General features: G+C 32.3%; 2 protein-coding genes across 3 annotated transcripts; one reads left to right on the forward strand and one right to left on the reverse strand.

Annotated features, from left to right (window-relative positions):
• Positions 1-1,319: 1,319 nt before the first annotated feature.
• LOC111395609 (sodium/calcium exchanger NCL2-like) lies at positions 1,320-5,265 on the reverse strand. Its single transcript, XM_023021683.1, has 9 exons — positions 4,745-5,265; positions 3,993-4,202; positions 3,724-3,908; positions 3,097-3,242; positions 2,739-3,003; positions 2,496-2,641; positions 2,166-2,421; positions 1,783-2,070; positions 1,320-1,693 (listed from the first exon to the last, which is right to left on the reverse strand). The coding sequence occupies exons 1-9, from the start codon at positions 5,133-5,135 to the stop codon at positions 1,454-1,456; spliced, it is 2,127 nt and encodes a 708-aa protein (XP_022877451.1). The 5' UTR covers positions 5,136-5,265; the 3' UTR covers positions 1,320-1,453.
• A 9,997-nt stretch (positions 5,266-15,262) lies between these two features.
• LOC111395610 (glutamate receptor 2.8-like) lies at positions 15,263-18,870 on the forward strand. 2 transcript variants are annotated; one of them, XM_023021685.1, is made up of 5 exons: positions 15,263-15,551; positions 15,799-17,042; positions 17,123-17,435; positions 17,516-17,913; positions 18,372-18,578. In XM_023021685.1, the coding sequence occupies exons 1-5, from the start codon at positions 15,284-15,286 to the stop codon at positions 18,396-18,398; spliced, it is 2,250 nt and encodes a 749-aa protein (XP_022877453.1). In that variant the 5' UTR covers positions 15,263-15,283; the 3' UTR covers positions 18,399-18,578. The 2 variants fall into 2 exon arrangements, with proteins under 2 accessions (XP_022877453.1, XP_022877452.1); XM_023021684.1 differs by having other exon boundaries at positions 15,268-15,551; positions 18,185-18,870.
• Positions 18,871-18,965: the final 95 nt, after the last annotated feature.

The raw sequence follows: 18,965 nt of genomic DNA on the forward strand, positions 1-18,965 counted from the left end.
GTAACTTTCAAAAGCTTTCTACTCTTCAAACTTGTAATTTTCCTCCAATTGCTTAAGGCTTCTTGTCAATTCTGTAAAATCTGTTTAGTCTTCAACGATATCAAACCAAGTCTAATTAAGTTCAAAGTTCTCATTTTTTTCCTAATACCTCCAAATTCAAATTTTATCCAAAATCTTTTATAATCTTTTATATTTGACTTAAAAAATATTATAATTTTTGAATTGTAGAGAGAACATACTGGAATTGATGCTCAAAATTTGGAGTCAAAGGGATTAAGACGAGAAATCTTTGGGATGTATATAAATTTTTTGGGTTATCATAGTTTTGATTTTGAAGAGATGAGGTACCATGATTTGAGAAAGTTTGAATGGTTCCACGTTAATTTGGGAATTTTGGATGATAAATTTGGTGTATTTGATTTGGCCTTTTTGGAAGAGTGATATAAGCTAGTTAACCAATTAATTGTAGGAGTGAAGTTGTTTATAATATTTCACTCTCACTTACTAAAATATAATATTTATAGAATAAAAAATGTGAAAATGTAAAATTTGAATTAGTAAATAAAATGGGGTAAGACGTTTAATTTCCACTTTTATTAATTATTCCAAGACTTCAACATTCCTTAGTCCTTATTTAGCCTTAATTTGACAATCATTACTTGAAAACTTTTTTTTTCTACATATTCATTTTTAACCACACAAGAAAATATTCAACACTTAAATTCAAAATTTTTTCCTATTTTTTAATCACACATTCTCCTAAAAATCACTATTCAAAATATATATATATATATTTTTTTCAAATAATGACCATCATCATACAAGAGCTTACTTTGAGAGTAAAAAAACACTCACTAGGACATGAGTGAGGTCATTATATTCTCGTCATAGTTCTCAATTTTTTTGTCACATTCTTGTCATTGACATTTCATCAATAAACATATCTTATTCTTGATGACGGTTTCTATCCAAAAAAATATCTGTTAAGAGGGCAAAAAGATTTATGCCTCTCTCTTTTTAAAAAAATACAACAAATACAACTAAATATCGTTCCTCATTTCAAAACATGCTAATAGATTATTTTTATAGACATCGAAAATTGTGCTAATTAATTGACAATTATAGGTAAGAACCCAACGAATAAAGTTCAAAACATAAATACAATAATAAGCTGCGGATAAAAAACTTTCATTTCAACTAAATTGTGAGTAAACATGGATTAAAATTTTTAAATAAATGGTTCCATCTGATGGAAGGAAAACACTAATCTAATGTGATAAAAAGATACTAGGAAAGAAGTGAAGGAATATCATGCAATATTTGAATAAAATTTATCTCATAATAAATTAACCAACTTTTCACATTATTTACATTGAACAAAAAATCAAAGAATATTAAATTACTCATTATTACAAATATGAACCTGTAAAATCTGCTCCAAGCTCTAGGACAACTACTTAAAATGACCAAGAACATAGACCAGGACCAAGGACATTGGGTACAACAAATAAGCCAAGAATGATGTCCAAACAGGGAAAACTTTCCTAAAACTGGCAAGGCATCCCATAATAACAGAAACAACCAGAACCATCAAAACCTCGGCAGAGAAATTCCATGTTAGACCACGAAAATAGATGAGGGAAAGAAGAACTGCCAAGCCCAAAATGTTGTTCATGAACACAGTACCATATATCTGCATTATTCAAAACAGCCGTGTAAATTCAATAAGCAAAATGCAAAGATAATTACATATTATATATTAGGATAAGGATTGGGACGAACCTCAGAAAATGTCAAGGAAGAAAGCTTTGGTTTCTTTCGGCGGGCTTCAGTGATCAGAGATATTGTTATCCGAGCATTTGTAGCCAATGGGACGAAAATGAAGGCAATATGGAACGAAGAGACGCTTGCAGTTTTGGATAAATTGCGAACACTATCAATAAGAGGTTCAGCTAGAAGACCTAATATAACAATCCCGAGCACCAAAAGAGTTATAGCCTTCGTCCAGGCAAGTGGTGATTTATCAGTGAACTTGTCCTCTATCAGCTTGTCAGTCTGTTCCCATGTTTCCTGCACAATATTTACAAAGATTTCATAAGGATCAGGAATAAAAAGAAATGATAAAGCAGTCTCAGAAATAGAAAACTCGAGAAGGTTGTATTTACTTTATAGTCATCTTCTTCGCTCTTCTCGGAGCTAGCATATGGATTAGAAGTTGTCTTTAGCCATTTGGACAATCCAGTGACAAATTCTTCCTCATCAATCAAATGATCTCCACTCATATCAAGTTCCTTCATTATTTTGGATGCTGCTGCATCCGCATCATAGGGTAATATGCCAGACCTCATATTAGTCATCAGTTTCCTCAATTCATGATATGATATGGTGTCATCTTTGTCAAGATCAATCTCCTTGAACAACCTGAAATTTAGGATTAGTTAGTTTAGCCGAAATATAATCTTCCAAAAATTATCATATAATTTACTAAAATTTACCTTTTTATAGCAGATATATCTGGAGCTCCATCTTCTGTCAAAAGACCGCCATACGCAATGCTTTGTAGATGTTCTAAAAGTTTTGGAATTAGAATTCTCATCGTTTCACGTTCTGCCCTTTTCTTTTCAATCCAAGGTTTAAGAACCTGTAGGAGACCATTTGAGGAAATAAATCAGAATAACAAAATGCTTTCAATTCTTCTACTAGATGCAATAAAATGTACGAGTATAAAGATTAATTACCTGGTATAAGCCTTTCATCGATTTAATCGAGTGATATCTTTTATTCAAAGTACCTTTCGCCTCGTCAAGCCATTTTTTCATTCCATTGACAAATTCATCTATGGTTATTTTATTGTCATTGTCATTATCAAATTCCTTCATCATCTCTGTTGTTTCATTATCGTTATCCAATAGTATATTTTCAGATCTGATTTCTTGTAGAAATTCTTGTAGTTCAGGGAATGAGATGAACTTGTCTCCATCACAGTCTGTTTCATAGAATAGCCTGCAAACAAATAATAAAGAAAATTATTAAAGATTATGCACTATAGTATTAGTACCAAAAAAAGAGGGGAAAAAAATGGTTCTCAAAAGGTACCTTCTAATAACTGACACATTTGGCGAACCGTTGTCAGTTAGAAGGCTTCCCATTGTACGATTCTGCACATGTTTTAGAACGTCTAAAACTAAGTGCTCGTGCTTTATGTATGACAAATGTCTCTTTTGAATCCATGGCTCAAAGAACTGCTCAATTTGTGAAAGAAAAATTTGAATGAGAAAAATAAAAATCGAAGTGGAAAGTAAAAACGTGTAGACAAAGCACGCAAATCCTCATATATGAATTTACCAAGGATGATCAGATAGCGTAAATGTAAAATATTTCCATATAGAACAGATTTTAAGTATGCCAAATTCTTGCTTAGTTACCCTCTCATATGTAAAACCGGTATTTGAACTGGATTGACGATGAGACTATTTAAACATCTAGCATTTCGTCTGAAGATCAATCCTCACCTCAATAGTTGAACCATAATTTTACTAGAGCCTAATTTCCCTCTCTAACTATGAAATCAATTAACTGATAAAAGAGCATCAAGGGGAAAATTTTAGAGACATTTCATACATACTCTTTCACAAACATGAGATCAAGGGAACAAAAGCAAATATCTAATTTTTACTTATCAATTCTTTTTATCAAACACATGGCGTGCACAATTTTTAATACCTGATAGAAGAAGTAACAGAGAAGGAAAATGACTGAAACCAAAAGGGTAGTCAGTATAACAATCCTTTCCCCAAGATAAGGTAAGTTGAAAATTCTTGGAATTTGGATCATTATTAATGGAATCACTGAACCAAGCATGATCCAAGCAGTATGGCATGTTTCCAAATCTGTCACTACACCATAACCTGTAGCACAATAAATGGAAAAGTAACATAAGAAAATTAAAAATCAACCTGTAAATAATCGAGAAAGGGAAAACGAAGACAAACCGTTTGATTTTGATAACAATTTCTCAACATGGTTTTGCTCTTTATGGTATGAAGAATTAGGGCCCGACTGATTGGAATAATGATGACCGCCAAGAATGACACAAGTTCCCCAAACTAGAGTGAGGAGCAAAATTGTTGATCCAGCAAGCAACCCAACTCCAGTTATGACGCATTCTTGAGCAGTTTCTTTACCGTTCAATAGCCCAGATGCTGTTGAGGGTGGACAAAGTCAGAACACAATTTCTTCTTGACAAAATTATACCCAAGAATATAAAAACCATTATCATAGAATCTTAAACAACCAATGCAACATTAATTCAATTTAAGAATCTAACTTTTTTTTTTAACTTCAAATAATGTGGGAAGTGATAAAAATCAAAAACATAATTTGAAAAGGCATTAGGAGAATAAGTAGATTAGTGCTTAGGAAAATATATAAGCACTTACTAAATAAAATGAAAGTTCAAGAATTTATTTGAGATACCGTTGTTTTAGGTATAGAAGTTCCTGTAAAAATGGGAAATGCTCTACCTTTGAGTGCGGTTTCCTCGACATAATTCGCTCACATACACGTTAAGTATATCTTAACATTTTCATATGATCTTGTAATAGGGTTTAGGCCATTTAGAAGAAGTGTATCATCAATGCCTCTCGAAAAAAAAAAAAAAAAAAAAAAAAAAAGAGGGAAAGACTTTCGACATAGCCCGACCAAAAAATTTCTTGACATAGGTAGCACAAATTTAGGATCTTACCTAGTAGGATCAATGCTTCAGGAAGAGAACCAATAACTTGAAAAATACTAGCACCAAAAACACCAGGACCAAGAATTTTGAAAATCCTTTCTCCTCCAGAGGCAACATAGGATTCTCCATGAAACAAAAGATATTCATAAACAATGATCAAGAACAAATGTCCTAAACTACTCTTTGAGCATGGTAAAAAACCATACATTTGCTTGCAATCTTCTCCCTCTTCTGCCCCATAATCCATACTTTTAAGACGTATAAACGAAGAATCTTCTTCTTCAGAACGATCATTAACGCCGTCTGAAACCAAACTAGAACCGTCCCGTAATGGCCGGCAACGCACCCCGGCCGGGGATAATATGAAAAGAAGAAAGATCGCGAGATAGAGACTTTTCATGGTGAAGGTGGATTAAGTTGAAATTGTGTGTTTTTTTCCAATTTATATAGGTGATTAATTTGATTAGCAGCCATGGATGAAAGTTCATCGTAATATCTTTTGTTGCTTGACCAGGTTTTTTGGAGGCTAAGAAAGGTTCTATGGCGACTAGTTGAACTTAAATTCCACAGAAAAGGTTTCTTGCAAGTTACTGCAACTAGGCTAACACGTGACTAAAATAATGGAAATTCTTATATTTATTATCATGTCTTTGCTTTTAGATTAACTTATAGTCAAAATTTATTTTTTAACGATACATTATTTTAATAAAATAATTTTATGCACGAACATATCATTTTTCTCTACTTCTACAAAATCTCTATTCGGTGTGCATAAAAATTTGACAAAAATCAAAATCAACAATTAATATGAATCATACGGGATTCACAACCTTTGTTAATTTTTTAACAACATATTTTATCAATTTTTATCAAAATATACTAAAATATGATTTTTAGCTACACCAAATAGTGAAAAAAAATTATTTTACAAAATATACCCTTAATTATCATATATCAATTATACCCTTAATTATAATTAATGTATATTTAATTTCTCTTTAAAAAAAAAAGTCAAAGTAGTTTGCTTGTGATAAATATGGTAAAAAGAAAAGTCGGCTTGGGTACAATGTATATATATAAATATGGTGATTAGGTAAAAGAAATATTGGAAAAGCCATCGTTAAATTGTTGACATTATCTCTTTAAACTTGACTAGTTCAATTGAATATCTAGACTAATTACTCGAAATTTGATCTACTAAAAGTCAACCAGGCAATTCAGCTAAGGAAATATCAATAAAGTGAATTATTTAATTAGAATATATGTATAGTTTAATTCTTTTACGTTAGTAGTGAAATAAAATTTCCAATAGATCCCATTTTTTGTCATAATGAATTTCATCGATAAAAAGATTTCTTCGTCTTAAGGTGGACATTAGGGGTGTCTCATGTTCACGTTCAAGTTGGATTAACTCAAGTCCTAGTGGGATCGAACTAACTTATCTAAAATATGATCCGTACTTAGCTCAAACTGTAGCTTCAAAATCTTGGATCGAACTAGCTAGCTGATCAATATTAGGGTTAGCCGAGATAGTTTGAGCCAACATGTAATTTTTAAATTTATAATTGAGAAAACTAAAATTCTTATTAGTATACTTTAAAATTGCATCATTATAAAAAAAAAAAAAAAAAAAAATCCTTCCTTTAAAAATCACATTTCAAAATTAACAAACTTCTAGAAATCTTTCCAAAATCAGATGATAATTACATTTATTAAATATTTAATTATAATATAATATAATTAATCTGCTTATCCCACCCTACCTCCAACTCACCCAACCATCACATCAAACCCTTCTCTTTTTCTCTCCACCCCACCCACCTCCGACGACTTCTTCGGCGACAGCTCCGGCAACTTCTCCGAGGACAGCTCAGGCAACAATTTCAGCAATCTTTTTAGTTCCAACAACAATTCTGACGAATGTTCCAACGACCTCCCGACGAATATGTGGTTAAAAAATGTAGTTAAAATGGTTTGAGTGATTATAATTTATAAACAATTATAAAAAGGTGCAAACAAGGAAATGTTGAAAATTGATTTGAATATGTTACTGCATTAACTTTGCAGGTTCCCAGTACCTTTGTTTCTGGAAGTTATCCATCCTAGGTTAGAGAATAACTACTAGAGAAGTTTCGAGGCTATGAAACACGACATTGAAGTGATGCTATCTAATGCCATGTCATACTTTGGAAGAAATACAGAGTTTCTGCAAAAATGGAATGCTTGTCCACTATCATCATTGTAGTCAAGTAAAATACAGCCCCATTTGGTCCCATTAAATTTAATTTCATTTTTCTCCCTTTTATTTTTAATCACACAATTTTTAATAAAATAATATTATACGTAAATCGAATACTTTTTCTTCTTCTCCTGCTGTCATTCATTCTTATAAAAAAAAAAATACTATTCCACCAATTTTAATTTGAAAAAATGGGGGCCAAATAGGTGCACAATTTTTAGCTTTTACGTAATCTTTCTATTTTAAATCTCTGATTCTTGTTCTTTTTACCCCCTAGTAGTAGTTTTGGGTTTTTACAACCTGAAGGTATAGGCGTAGCGAAATTAGCTGATTAATTAAATATATTAAATTCACAAATCTTTTTTTTTCTAGTCAATAACCTGTGACCTGTGTACATTGTGACATATAAAATATGATTTTTAACTTGTAATTTGTTACTCGTGACTTGTAACATAAGATGTGACCTATAAATTTGATCTGTGACTTTTACAACATGTGACCTATTAATATTGATATGTGATCAGTTTATACCGATTTGTAACTTGTGAACTCAAACTTGTGACAAATGAATCGTTACCTTAACGACGAATTGTGACCTGTAATGTATGAACTATGACCTTATGTGTTCATGACCAAATTTCAAAAATTAGATTTTTTTTTTCAAATTTTATTTATTAACTAATTTATTAAACATATATTTTATTAATTAAATATATTAAGGAAACAATTCTGTACAATTTGATCACAATTTATAAATTAATTGGTTACAAATTAATTTTCGATCACAACTCGTCAAATTATTAGTCACAGCTTATTTCTCAATCACAAATAAAAAAATTTATAGGCCACAGATTATTTATCGATTACGAATAAAAAATTTTATAAGTCACAAACTATTCATCAGTCACAAAATCAAAACTTTTATTGATCATAATTCATTTATTCATTGAAAATTATCATATTAATTAGCTACAAGTATTCATTGCAACTCATTTTTAAAAGTTTGTAACCTATTAATATGTTGACTGTGACCTTTTATGACCAATTGTATTAATTGTGATCTATTGTGACTAGTAATGTATTGAATGTTATCTGTTGTCTAACTATAATCTGTTATCACAAATATATTATCACAAATTCTATCCAACAAAAAATTAACCTAAATTAAATAGCAATTATAATACACAGATGTCATCCGTATTAATGTAACATCCATCGCTCGTAATATTAAAAATGTGAAAATATTGTCCCTCATTGAGTGGCTGAGTGGTGGAGTAGGTGAGTGCGGAGCCCTTTAGTCATGAGTTCGATTCCGCCTACCAACACTTTCTTGGTTGAGCTTGTCACACATGGCTTACCTAGTGTAGTTTACCTGGTTAGCGTGATTTGCAGGCTATTTCATCAACCCGAAGATTTACTCAGTGTGCACCGGAAGAGTAGCGATTGCAGATTCCTCCGTCATTAAAAAAAACAGAAGAAAAAAAAGTGAAAATATTCATCCACATGTACATAATGACCAATAATCAAATCACATACTAATCACAAAACTATACAAGATAACAATCACAAAGACAATTTGTATATCATAATTATAAATTTAGTCTCAAATTACACGTTTTTATATGTCACAAATTATTTATTGGTAACAACTTATTAAATTAATTTGTTTCAACTTATTTATAAATTACAAATTATCAAATTAATTTATCATAATTTATTTATTTGTTACATAAACACAAATTGTAGGTCATAGTTACAAATTTAGTCACAAAATCGCATATCTTTTAGGTTACATTATTATTGGTCACAAGTTACTCATTGAACTTTGTTTGATGTACATAATTTTTGTACATCAAGGTGAGAGGCGTGGACACCCTTATGGACAAAAATTATGTATATCTAGAATTTTCTTTGCTCATTTTATTGGTCACAATTACCCAATAATTGATCAATTGGTTACAATCACTTCATTACATCTATTTATTTCTCACAATTTATTTGTTGTTTTGCTTTTAATTGAAAAATTCCAAGGCCTTCACCTCCGTTTCTGGTTTTGACATCACTAGCGCAACAACTCTAAATCCAATCTTCAACAAATCTTAAACTATAGCTCCAAAAATTATTTGACCGGTTCTATTTCTTCTACTCTTTGGTCTATTCAAACCATGGTTGGAAATAACCAATTAGGAGGCTCAGTCAAACTCCTAAAACCTGTAAGCGTTAAATCATCAGCAATTTGAAAAATCAATCTTTCTTTCAATAGTTTAAGAATTTTACTTTTCTCTCTAATTTTCCTCATCTTAGTACTTTTTCTTGATATTTCACACAATGATTTCAAGTTGTTCTACCTCATTGGTTCACAAATTTAACCAAACTTGAGATCCTGCCGCTCAACCACTTCTTCTCACCAAATTCCGACATCCATAATTTTACCCGATCGTTTCCTCTGATTTACCAAGTTTTCATTAGTTCAAAGCATCAACCACAAAGTATTCATTCTTGCCAGTGGTGGAATCGAGCTGTCTCCATCTAGTTGGCACAGATCCCTTCCTAGATACGGTCGGCTGACTTTTTTCTCTTCCCGTACTATCGTTATCTTGCATCAATACACACATATCTGACTGTGGTGGTGATTAGAGTCAGCGGCGGCTACAAATATGGCCTCTCTACCCTCCTACACACTAGAGCTCAACCAATCACATGATTTCTCCTCCGCAGCACTGGCAACAACCACCACAACATCACCTGCTGCGTCTGTCAAATCTGATTTATGAGAGTGTGCGTGAGTAGAGAGAGAAAATGTATGAGTAGGGAGCGGAAATAGAATGATATGTAATTTTAATTATAGGGTGGTTATTATTAGTATATTTATTAATAAATTTTAAAAAAATAATTATAACCTGATTAATGAAAGATTAAATTTAAAATCTGACTAATGAAATGTAACTTTTTTAAAAAGGTCTACGCGTAATTTTCTCTTGTATAAATACAAATGTAGGCTGGCCCAACCGAAAGGAGACAGGGTCCATTAATATTTCTATTCCTCCAGCCTTTAGTTTGATTTGTTTGGAACTGTGTTCTAAAAAGTTGACTTAAATGACGTCTAGGTGCGAGGCACGAATGAAATGCACGCCTAGACAATGAACGCGAAATTGACCGTTTAATGTGTGTAATGCTTATTAATTTTTTTATATTTTTCTTTTTTAAAAGTATTTTATTTGAATATAGTTTCAAGTTTTTAAAGGATTTTATCTGTATAGAAATTAAAAATGGAAACACTTTCAAACAAAACAGCTGCGAAAGAAAAATTGGAAAACAGTGATAGTTGATTGCTCCCAATCTAATCTCCCTTCATCAATGAATTCAAGTAAAAATTTCGAATTTGGTGAATATTGAAGACAATATATTAATTAGGAATGCTCAAAATGAAATGTTATGGATGGAGAATAATATCTTATAACCTACAAGAAGTACTAGCAATGCTCAAAATGAAATAGAAGAACCTGAGGAGGATGATTTTATAGCGGATGCCACAGATGACAAATTAGGTAAAGAAGATGATATTGAATCGGAGTTCGATAAATAATTATATAATATTTAAGCTATAGTGATATCTACACTATGTAATTATGATTTTCAAATTTATCATTTTGTTGAAACCTCGAAACTATTTATGAAATTTCTATAAATCTATTGAGTAAGATTTGTCTAATTGAAAATTGAAACGATGAAATATAATCTAATTTTTTGCATTTCAAAAACTTAAACATTGTATAATTGACTAATTAAGAGATTATTAAGTAAATATATGTAAGGTTCATATTATTATAATTATTAAATAACTTTAAAATCATTAAAAGATTAAAATAATATTAAAAATAAGATAACCATTTTTTTAAAAAAATTTATGCTTGGGACTTGCCTAAGTTGGTTTAGGCTAGTAAAGTTTGAAACTTGACCTACCAGGCCTAATTATGCCTTCCGCTTTTTAGAATACCGATTCAAAATGAAGAATCATAGTATTCGCTTTTATTAAAAAAAGTATTCCCGATCCACATGGAGCAAAATATGTACCATGTATGATTTTAACCATTTATCTATCCAAAAGTAGAACCTGTTTGATATTTGATTCTTTAAATTTTATTTTTAATCATGCGTTATTTAATTTTATTCTTTTTTTTTTTTTCACGCCAAATAGACTCTTGATAGAACCCTCAAAATATATACTTACCGTCTATTTATATGGCATGAATTCGCAAATGGGTGGGACCCACCATCCAAAAATATTGGCATGTCCACGAACCTATTCAGTCTTTAAATTTAGAAGGGAGTTCGACGTAAATGTGGATCTATTCAAATTAAACCCTATAAATATGGAGCTTCAACGTTAAAAGCAAAATGTGTTTATTAAAAAAGGTTGAACCCCCAATCTTGATGGGCCCCACCGTCCCGCTCCTAGAGTTTTGTGAGGAAGGTAAATCACGGGATGTTCCTTAACATGTCAGGGAACAAGAACTGCATGTATACTGCGCCTACAAGGAGTCAAATTTCATGTTTCAGAAATCGAATCCCTATACTGTGACTGTCAGCAAGGTGTGAGATAACCTCACTCTTGTTCGTTGCACCACTAACCTATGCCCCGAGGAGCAAAATGTGTTGATTATATATTGTGCTAAAAGGTCAAAGACGTTGAAGGAGCATTCTACTCATCCAAAAAAATCTTTTACCTGTGAAAATATTTACAAACTCAACCTAACAAGAATTTTGAAGTAATAATTGTTGGAGCAAACTACAAATAAATATATCTCTTAGAAATTAAACAAGAAGAATACTTTGATTAATATATTATTAGTCCCTACAAAAAATTACGTAAAAGACGTCAGTGACAAGCATTCAACGCAAAGAAGAATATTAAAATTATTTGGTGAAATTAAAAGAATCAAGACAATAATAAATTATAATTAATAAAGAAATATGATTCTTAAAGTATTAATTTAACGGTTTGATTATCATCTTAATCAATATAAGATTCATGGTCTTCCAGTCAATATCAAATGGTCAATATAGTTGTTAAATACAGATGCTGATCACTAAAACAAGTTAGTGTAAATTTGTGCGATGTTAATTAAATAAGTAGTAAAGTGAATTTAAGAATTTTGATTATTGTTCGCATGAGAATTATTTACCCAATTATTGAATTAACTAAGCCTGACTTCTATTTTAGTAAAAACAATTCAAAGTAATTTTAATTAATAATTCTAAGAATTATAAATATACGAAAAATAATTAAAAAGTGTGCAAGTAGAAAATTTAGGGTATTAATTGATATACAAAAGGTTTTAATGGTCACGAGCTCATCATAACTATCCATTTAATTTCAAGCACTAAATTTCGACAACAATCAATTATGTCTTCTATATTAATTGATTTACCATTCTCAAATGGCAACCAATCCTACTTAATTAAGTCAAATCTCTATAGCTCTATGTGAATGAGAATAAGCCTTAATCAAGAGCATTCAATCACTAAACAATTCAATTAAAGATCGCAAAATTAGTAAAAATATATCTCTACATTCTATCCAAATCCCAATTTTAATATCTGGTCTAAAGAATAACTTACTTCTTGTGGTTCGTTACGGTTCACAAATGAGTTCGTGATCAAGTAATTCAAATCTTGAAGAAAAGAAGTAAAAATAAAACACAAACATAACTAGTACCAAAGTATAATAATTAAATTTAGGGTTTAAAATTAGTTTACATTGTTCGTCTTTTCATTTTGTTATACATCATGGAAGAAGAAAAATAAAGGGAAGACTTGAAATGCATAACTAAGTTTAAAGGGAAAACGAATGAAAGATGATGATTTTGCACCAAATATCCAACTCCTTGAATGAATCCTTTCTTCCTTGTATTTACTCTCCTTTTTAGAGATGGCGGTGGAGCAGGACAAAATTTTAAAGTTATACTATCATTGAAGAATAAAATATAAATTCAAAATTTAAAAATCCAAAGCAAATAATATATATATATGCGGTGGGTTTGGGCCAATGCCAACCCATTGGGATGGGGCGAGACGGGTTATTTTGCCATCTCTACTCCTTTTTCTCTTCTAATTTTATATTGTCTCTCCCCTCCTTTTAACCAGAACAGATTTTTACAAGCTCGTCTTGCCTGATAGTCATGTCTCAAAAATCCCGCAAAAACCCTTAAGAAATAACTTTAAAAACTTAGGCCCTGTTCTCTTTACCGTTTTCGGGTCGTTTTCTGTTTTCGATTTTTCAAAACGGTGAAAACGTGTTCTCTTTCCCGTTTTCGAAAACGAATTTTCGAAAACAAAAAAAAATTTGTGAAGAAAACACAAAACGACTTTTTTGTCGTTTTGGACGTTTTCAGTGTAAAACTTGAAAAAATTGAAAACGCGGGAAACACTTTTTTTTTTTTTTTTTTTTTTTTTTTTTTTTTTTTGGGGGGGGGGGGGGGGTTTTTAAAATTTTATTGTTTTTTTGAGGAGGTGGTGTGGTGATTCTCAAAGTTTCAAAAAAAAAATTAAAAATTAAAATTTTTTTTTTTTGAGGAGATAGTATGGTGATTCTCAAAATTAAAAAAAAAATAAATAAAAATTAATTTTTTTTTTTTTGGTGTTTTGAGGGGGTGTTGTGGTGATTCTCAAAATTTTAAAAAAAAAAATTTATTTTTTTTTTGTTTTGAGAAACTAACAAAAAGAACGCATTTTCAACAATTTCAAAACAAACACTCAAAACACAAAACTCAAAATGAATTCAAAACTCAAAACACAAAACTGAAACACAAAGAGAACACCCCCTTAGAGTGCGGTTGGTTTCCATTATCATTTTCAAAATGATTTTTAGTTTTCCTCGAAAACGGCCCGTTTTTCGCGTTTTCGACATTTATAACTGAAAACGTTAAAAACGATAAAAAGTCATTTTGCGTTTTCAATTATGAAATTTAACTCGTTTTTGAAAATGCGTTTTCAAAAACGATGGACCAAACGCGTTTTTCACGTTTTCGAAAACGGAAAACAGAAAATGGCTCGAAAACGGTAAACCAACCGCGGACTTAATTTTTTCACGGTCCAAACTGCAACCCGTGGCAACCGACGGTTCTTGGGGACAGCAGTTTGCAGACTGTGGTCCCTTGCAACTATTATTTTTTATATATTGGTCCCACCTCAAGTTTTTCATCCGAGCTTGGTCTTTTTCGTCCAAATACAATATTGATTATGTAACTTTCAAAAGCTTTCTCCTCTTCAAACTTGTAATTTTCCTCCAATAGCTCTAGGCTTCTTATCAATTCTGTAAAATCTGTTTGGTCTTCAATGACGCCAAACCAAGTCTAATTAAGTACAAAATTCTCATTTTTTGCTCCAAATACCTCCAAATTCGGACTTTATCTAAAATCTTTTATAATTGACATATAATTAATAAAAATAAAAGGCATTTTTTCTTGTGGGATAAAGTTTCAAATCTCTGATTAGTGAATAACTTTGAAATTAATTAATTTCAAGACTCTTCATTATTTTGGAGTTGACTTGTCGAGAAAAACAAGTATCAGAAATTTCATGACAATTAACTAACTCGGTCGATTGAGCAGAGTTCATCTTCTTATTCCTTCTTTAGTTTTAGTTTTAGTTTTAGTTTATCATTATTATTATTATTATTATTTTTTTTTTCTTTTGGGGAGAATCTTTCACTTCATTAATTTTGTATTTTTCACCTATCTCACTAATTTTTAAAACAATGTTATGAGTAGTCAATTTCAAATTTATTATTGTCGGTTGGGAACAGACTGTTTACTCTATTTACAGCTAAACTTCCACAAATATTCAACAAGTAGAAATTTCTTGTGGCTTACACCATACGTAATTATTTTATCAATCAACCAACTTCAGAAATTGGCGTGACCAAACTGACATGAAAAGAGTATATGTGGCAAATGACTTTTCTTGGGTCAATTTTTTGAGTTCTCCCAAGAAAATATCTGACCACGGCCAAAAGAATTGCATTGTCACTCCTGTACCTGGAAATTTCTAATTTAACTTAGGCCCCGTTTGGCACCCATTTTTTTTAAAATGTATTTTTTTTTTCTTTTCAATCACACATTCTTTATTAAAATAATATTATACGTAAATCAAAAACTTTTTCTTATTTTTCAACCACACATTTTCCATCAATTTACTATTCAAAAATGCATTTTCATATAAAAATTCCTACCAAACACCCTCTTATTAAGATCGAGACTTCAACCCAATCCAATAATATTGGAAGCTATAAAATTGTTACAGTGCACATGTTTTTGTATACCTTCAGACTATCAATTATGAAAACATTTTTTCTTCTCCTATTCTTTCTTATTACCTTTGCCTTAAAACCAGAAGGCATTAATGGAGTCGAGCAAGTAATCGGCGCCATATTGGATTGTGACACGCGGGTGGGCAAAGAAGAAAGAGTAGCCATGGATATAGCCATTCAAGATTTCAATATGGAGCAAAATCAAACATTTATTAAGTTGCGATCGAAGTGTTCTCAACAAAAACCTTTACAGGCCGCTCTTGCAGGTAAATAAATCATCCATTACTTAGGGCCGAGATTTTGAAAAGCTAAAATTTGCTTCTGAGGTTAAGATAACACTTTTAAATATGATTGGATAATTTTCTGAGAATGCTTTGTCGGGCTCAAAGAGCTTTTAGAGGAAGCCGATCTATAGTAGCTTCTTCAAGAAGCCCTTATGCAAGCAATAGAAGTCTCGCCTAAGTTTAATAATGGCCACAGAAATTTCAGAACTTTTGTCGAATTTCTTTGCAGCAAGACATCTGATCAGCAAGAACAAGGTGCAACTGATTCTTGGACCAAGATCATGGGAGGAAACATCCACTGTCGCTGAGGCTAGTGAACACTATGATGTTCCAATTCTATCATTTGCTGACTCTAGTCCGCCGTGGGCACCCGAGCGTTGGCCTTTCCTCGTTCAAGCTGTGGCCAGCACATATACACAAATGAAGGCAGTGGCTAATATAATTCAATCCTGGGGTTGGCACCGGGCTAATGTAATCTACGAGGACACAGATTCTGCAGCAAATGGAATTAGTCCTTATCTATATGGTGCTCTACAAGAAGTTGATGTCCAAATAAGCAATCTTTTACCCCTCCCTTCTTTTGCTGATTCCTCTTTGTTGCAAAAAAAACTTGAAGAGTTGAAAACTGAGCAATATAGAGTGTTTGTTGTGCATACTTCTTTAGCACTTGCTACACGTATTTTTGGATTGGCTAAGGAAATGAAGATGATGGATAAGGGATATGTATGGATCACCACTGATTCTATTACAAGTTTGGTGCATTCCATGAATTTTTCCTTAGTTTCCTCCATGCAAGGTGTGGTAGGAGTGAGGGACTCTTTTCTAGAGACTGGACCTGATTTTCGTAGTTTTTTCTCAAGATTTCTTCAAATATTCGGCAGGAAGTACCCCGAGGAAAGGCATCATGAGCCTGGGATTTTTGCGCTTCAGGCCTATGATGCCGTGCGGACAGTGGGATTAGCATGGAATCAAGGCGAAGTCAACAGTGGCCGGCAACTTTTGGAAAGTATTCTGAAAACAGATTTCGACGGATTAAGTGGGAAAATCCAGTTCACACAGCAAAAATTAGAGCCTGCGACTCGATTTCAGATAATCAATATCATTGGAAAGGGTTATAGAGAACTGGGATTTTGGACTGGCAAAGGATTCTCCAGTAGTATTGATGATGGAGTGTATAATTCTTCCATGGAGAGTTTAGGGCATGTTATTTGGCCTGGAGATCCATGGTGTGCTCCAAGAGGATGGGATCTTCCAACAATTGAAAATCCTTTGAGAATTGGAGTTCCCAATGGATCCTTGACAAACAAATTTGTGGAAGTTGATTATGATCCTTCTACAAATCAGTACAATTTTTCTGGATTTTCTGTGGATGTGTTCAATGAAACTGCAAAGCATTTGAAGTACTCTTTACAATATAAATTCGTTCCTTTTGAAGGGAACTACACTGATTTGGTAAAGAAAGTTCAATCGAGGGTAAGACATTATATATTCTCATAGTGATATTTTGCTTTGAGTTAATCCGATGCTGACACGATTCTCAATTGTTTGAGCAGGAATTTGATGCAGCAGTTGGTGACATTGCGATAACTTCAAGTCGATGTGAATACGTAGACTTCACGTACCCTTATACCGAGTCAGGACTGGTAATGGTAGTGCCAATACTAGTATCACATTCAAGCACAACTTGGCTGTTTGTGAAGCCATTCACAAGAGACATGTGGTTGCTCACATTATTCATTAATGTCTTTAATGGATTTGTCGTATGGAGTATTGAGCGAAGTTACTGCTCTGAATTGAAAGGACCAGTTCTGAACCAAATAGGCACTCTACTTTGGTTGGCTTTTGCCACACTGTTCTCATTACACGGTAACATATACACACAAGATGATCGAAAATATGATTTGAATGAAAATTTGTTGATGCTTTCCAGTTTAATTTGTTGACAGCTGAAAAATTACATAGCAATTTGTCACGTATGGCAATGGTGGTATGGCTTTTTGTGGCTCTGATCATCACGCAAAGTTATACAGCAAGCCTTACCAGCATGCTCACAGTGCAAAATCTTGTACCAAAAGTAGCAAATATTGAGACAATAAAGAGCAAAAACGCGATGATTGGCTACTCGCAGAAATCCTTTGTCGAGGGATATTTGGAGGGTCCTTTAGGCTTTAAATCAAACAACATCAGGAGTTTTGCAACAGAAGACGAGTACGCAAAGGCTCTCAGAAGTGGTGCAATTGCAGCAGCCTTTCTTGAAGCTCCTGTGGCTAAACTTTTTGTTGCCAAATATTGCAAGAGCTTCACCATTGCTGGTCCTGCTTACCAAGTTGGAGGATATGGATTTGTAATTTCTCTTTCTCTTATGAACCCCTCGTCTAAAATTTTCTACTGTTGAAGAGGGAACACACTTGTTCACGTGTAGGTCTGATTCATATATATATATATATATATATATATTTTTTTTTTTTATCAATATTCTTACATGTGCAAAATACCACCATCTTAAACGGATAGAGAGGGAACGTGTATTCACTTAAATTTTCATCTTCGACTTATCTTCTCATTTGACTAGATGAAACTGATGACAGTATTTTCTATTGATTTCATCATCTCAGGCATTTCCAAAGGGATCTCTTTTACTTCCTGAAATAGACGAAGCATTACTGAATGTTCTTGAAAATGGAGTGCTGAAAGATTTGGAGGAGAGATTAATAAAATCTGAGGAATGTGTAGACATTCAATCTGACAACGAAACTGCAAGTCTTAGCCCTAACAACTTTTTCGTGCTGTTCATATTTACAGGAGGGACATCAACAACAGCACTTTTAATCTACTATTTTCGGGCCACCGACAGATTCAAGAATTCCATGGCTCAATATAAAAGGATTTGGATTAAGATAGTGATGGTTTTGAACAAGTTGGGATATCGCAGAAACCGACTATCAACAGAAGTAAGTGATGTTGCTGATAAAAATCCCTGGATTGCTCCAAACAATTTGCATTCACGGTCACAAGTCTAGATTAATGATGTTTACATATGATTGATGAAGAAAATGAATCAAGATTAACGCGCACTTGCAGATTAAATCTAGTTATCGGATGGAATTGACATCCTCAGCAGATCGCTTTATGATACGTAAATTAGCTGTTCGTATAATTTGTTGTGGACTGTAAATACTAAATATATGTACAACATATTAATGGTGTGTCGTTAAAAGAGGTCGATCACTGAGAGCTTTATGTTTGTTTGTGCTAAGGTGCCTTACATATGAATACACCTTTCGACTTTGAAGTGTGATTAGTCATTCACTTTCGTCGTAATTTAATATTTACATTTCTTAATTTAAGAACAAATCAAAAGACTTGCATGTATATACAGCAACTTGTAACCAAAAT

This window comes from Olea europaea, chromosome 6 (genome assembly GCF_002742605.1).
Source record: "Olea europaea var. sylvestris chromosome 6, O_europaea_v1, whole genome shotgun sequence".
Classification (NCBI taxonomy): Eukaryota; Viridiplantae; Streptophyta; class Magnoliopsida; order Lamiales; family Oleaceae; genus Olea; species Olea europaea.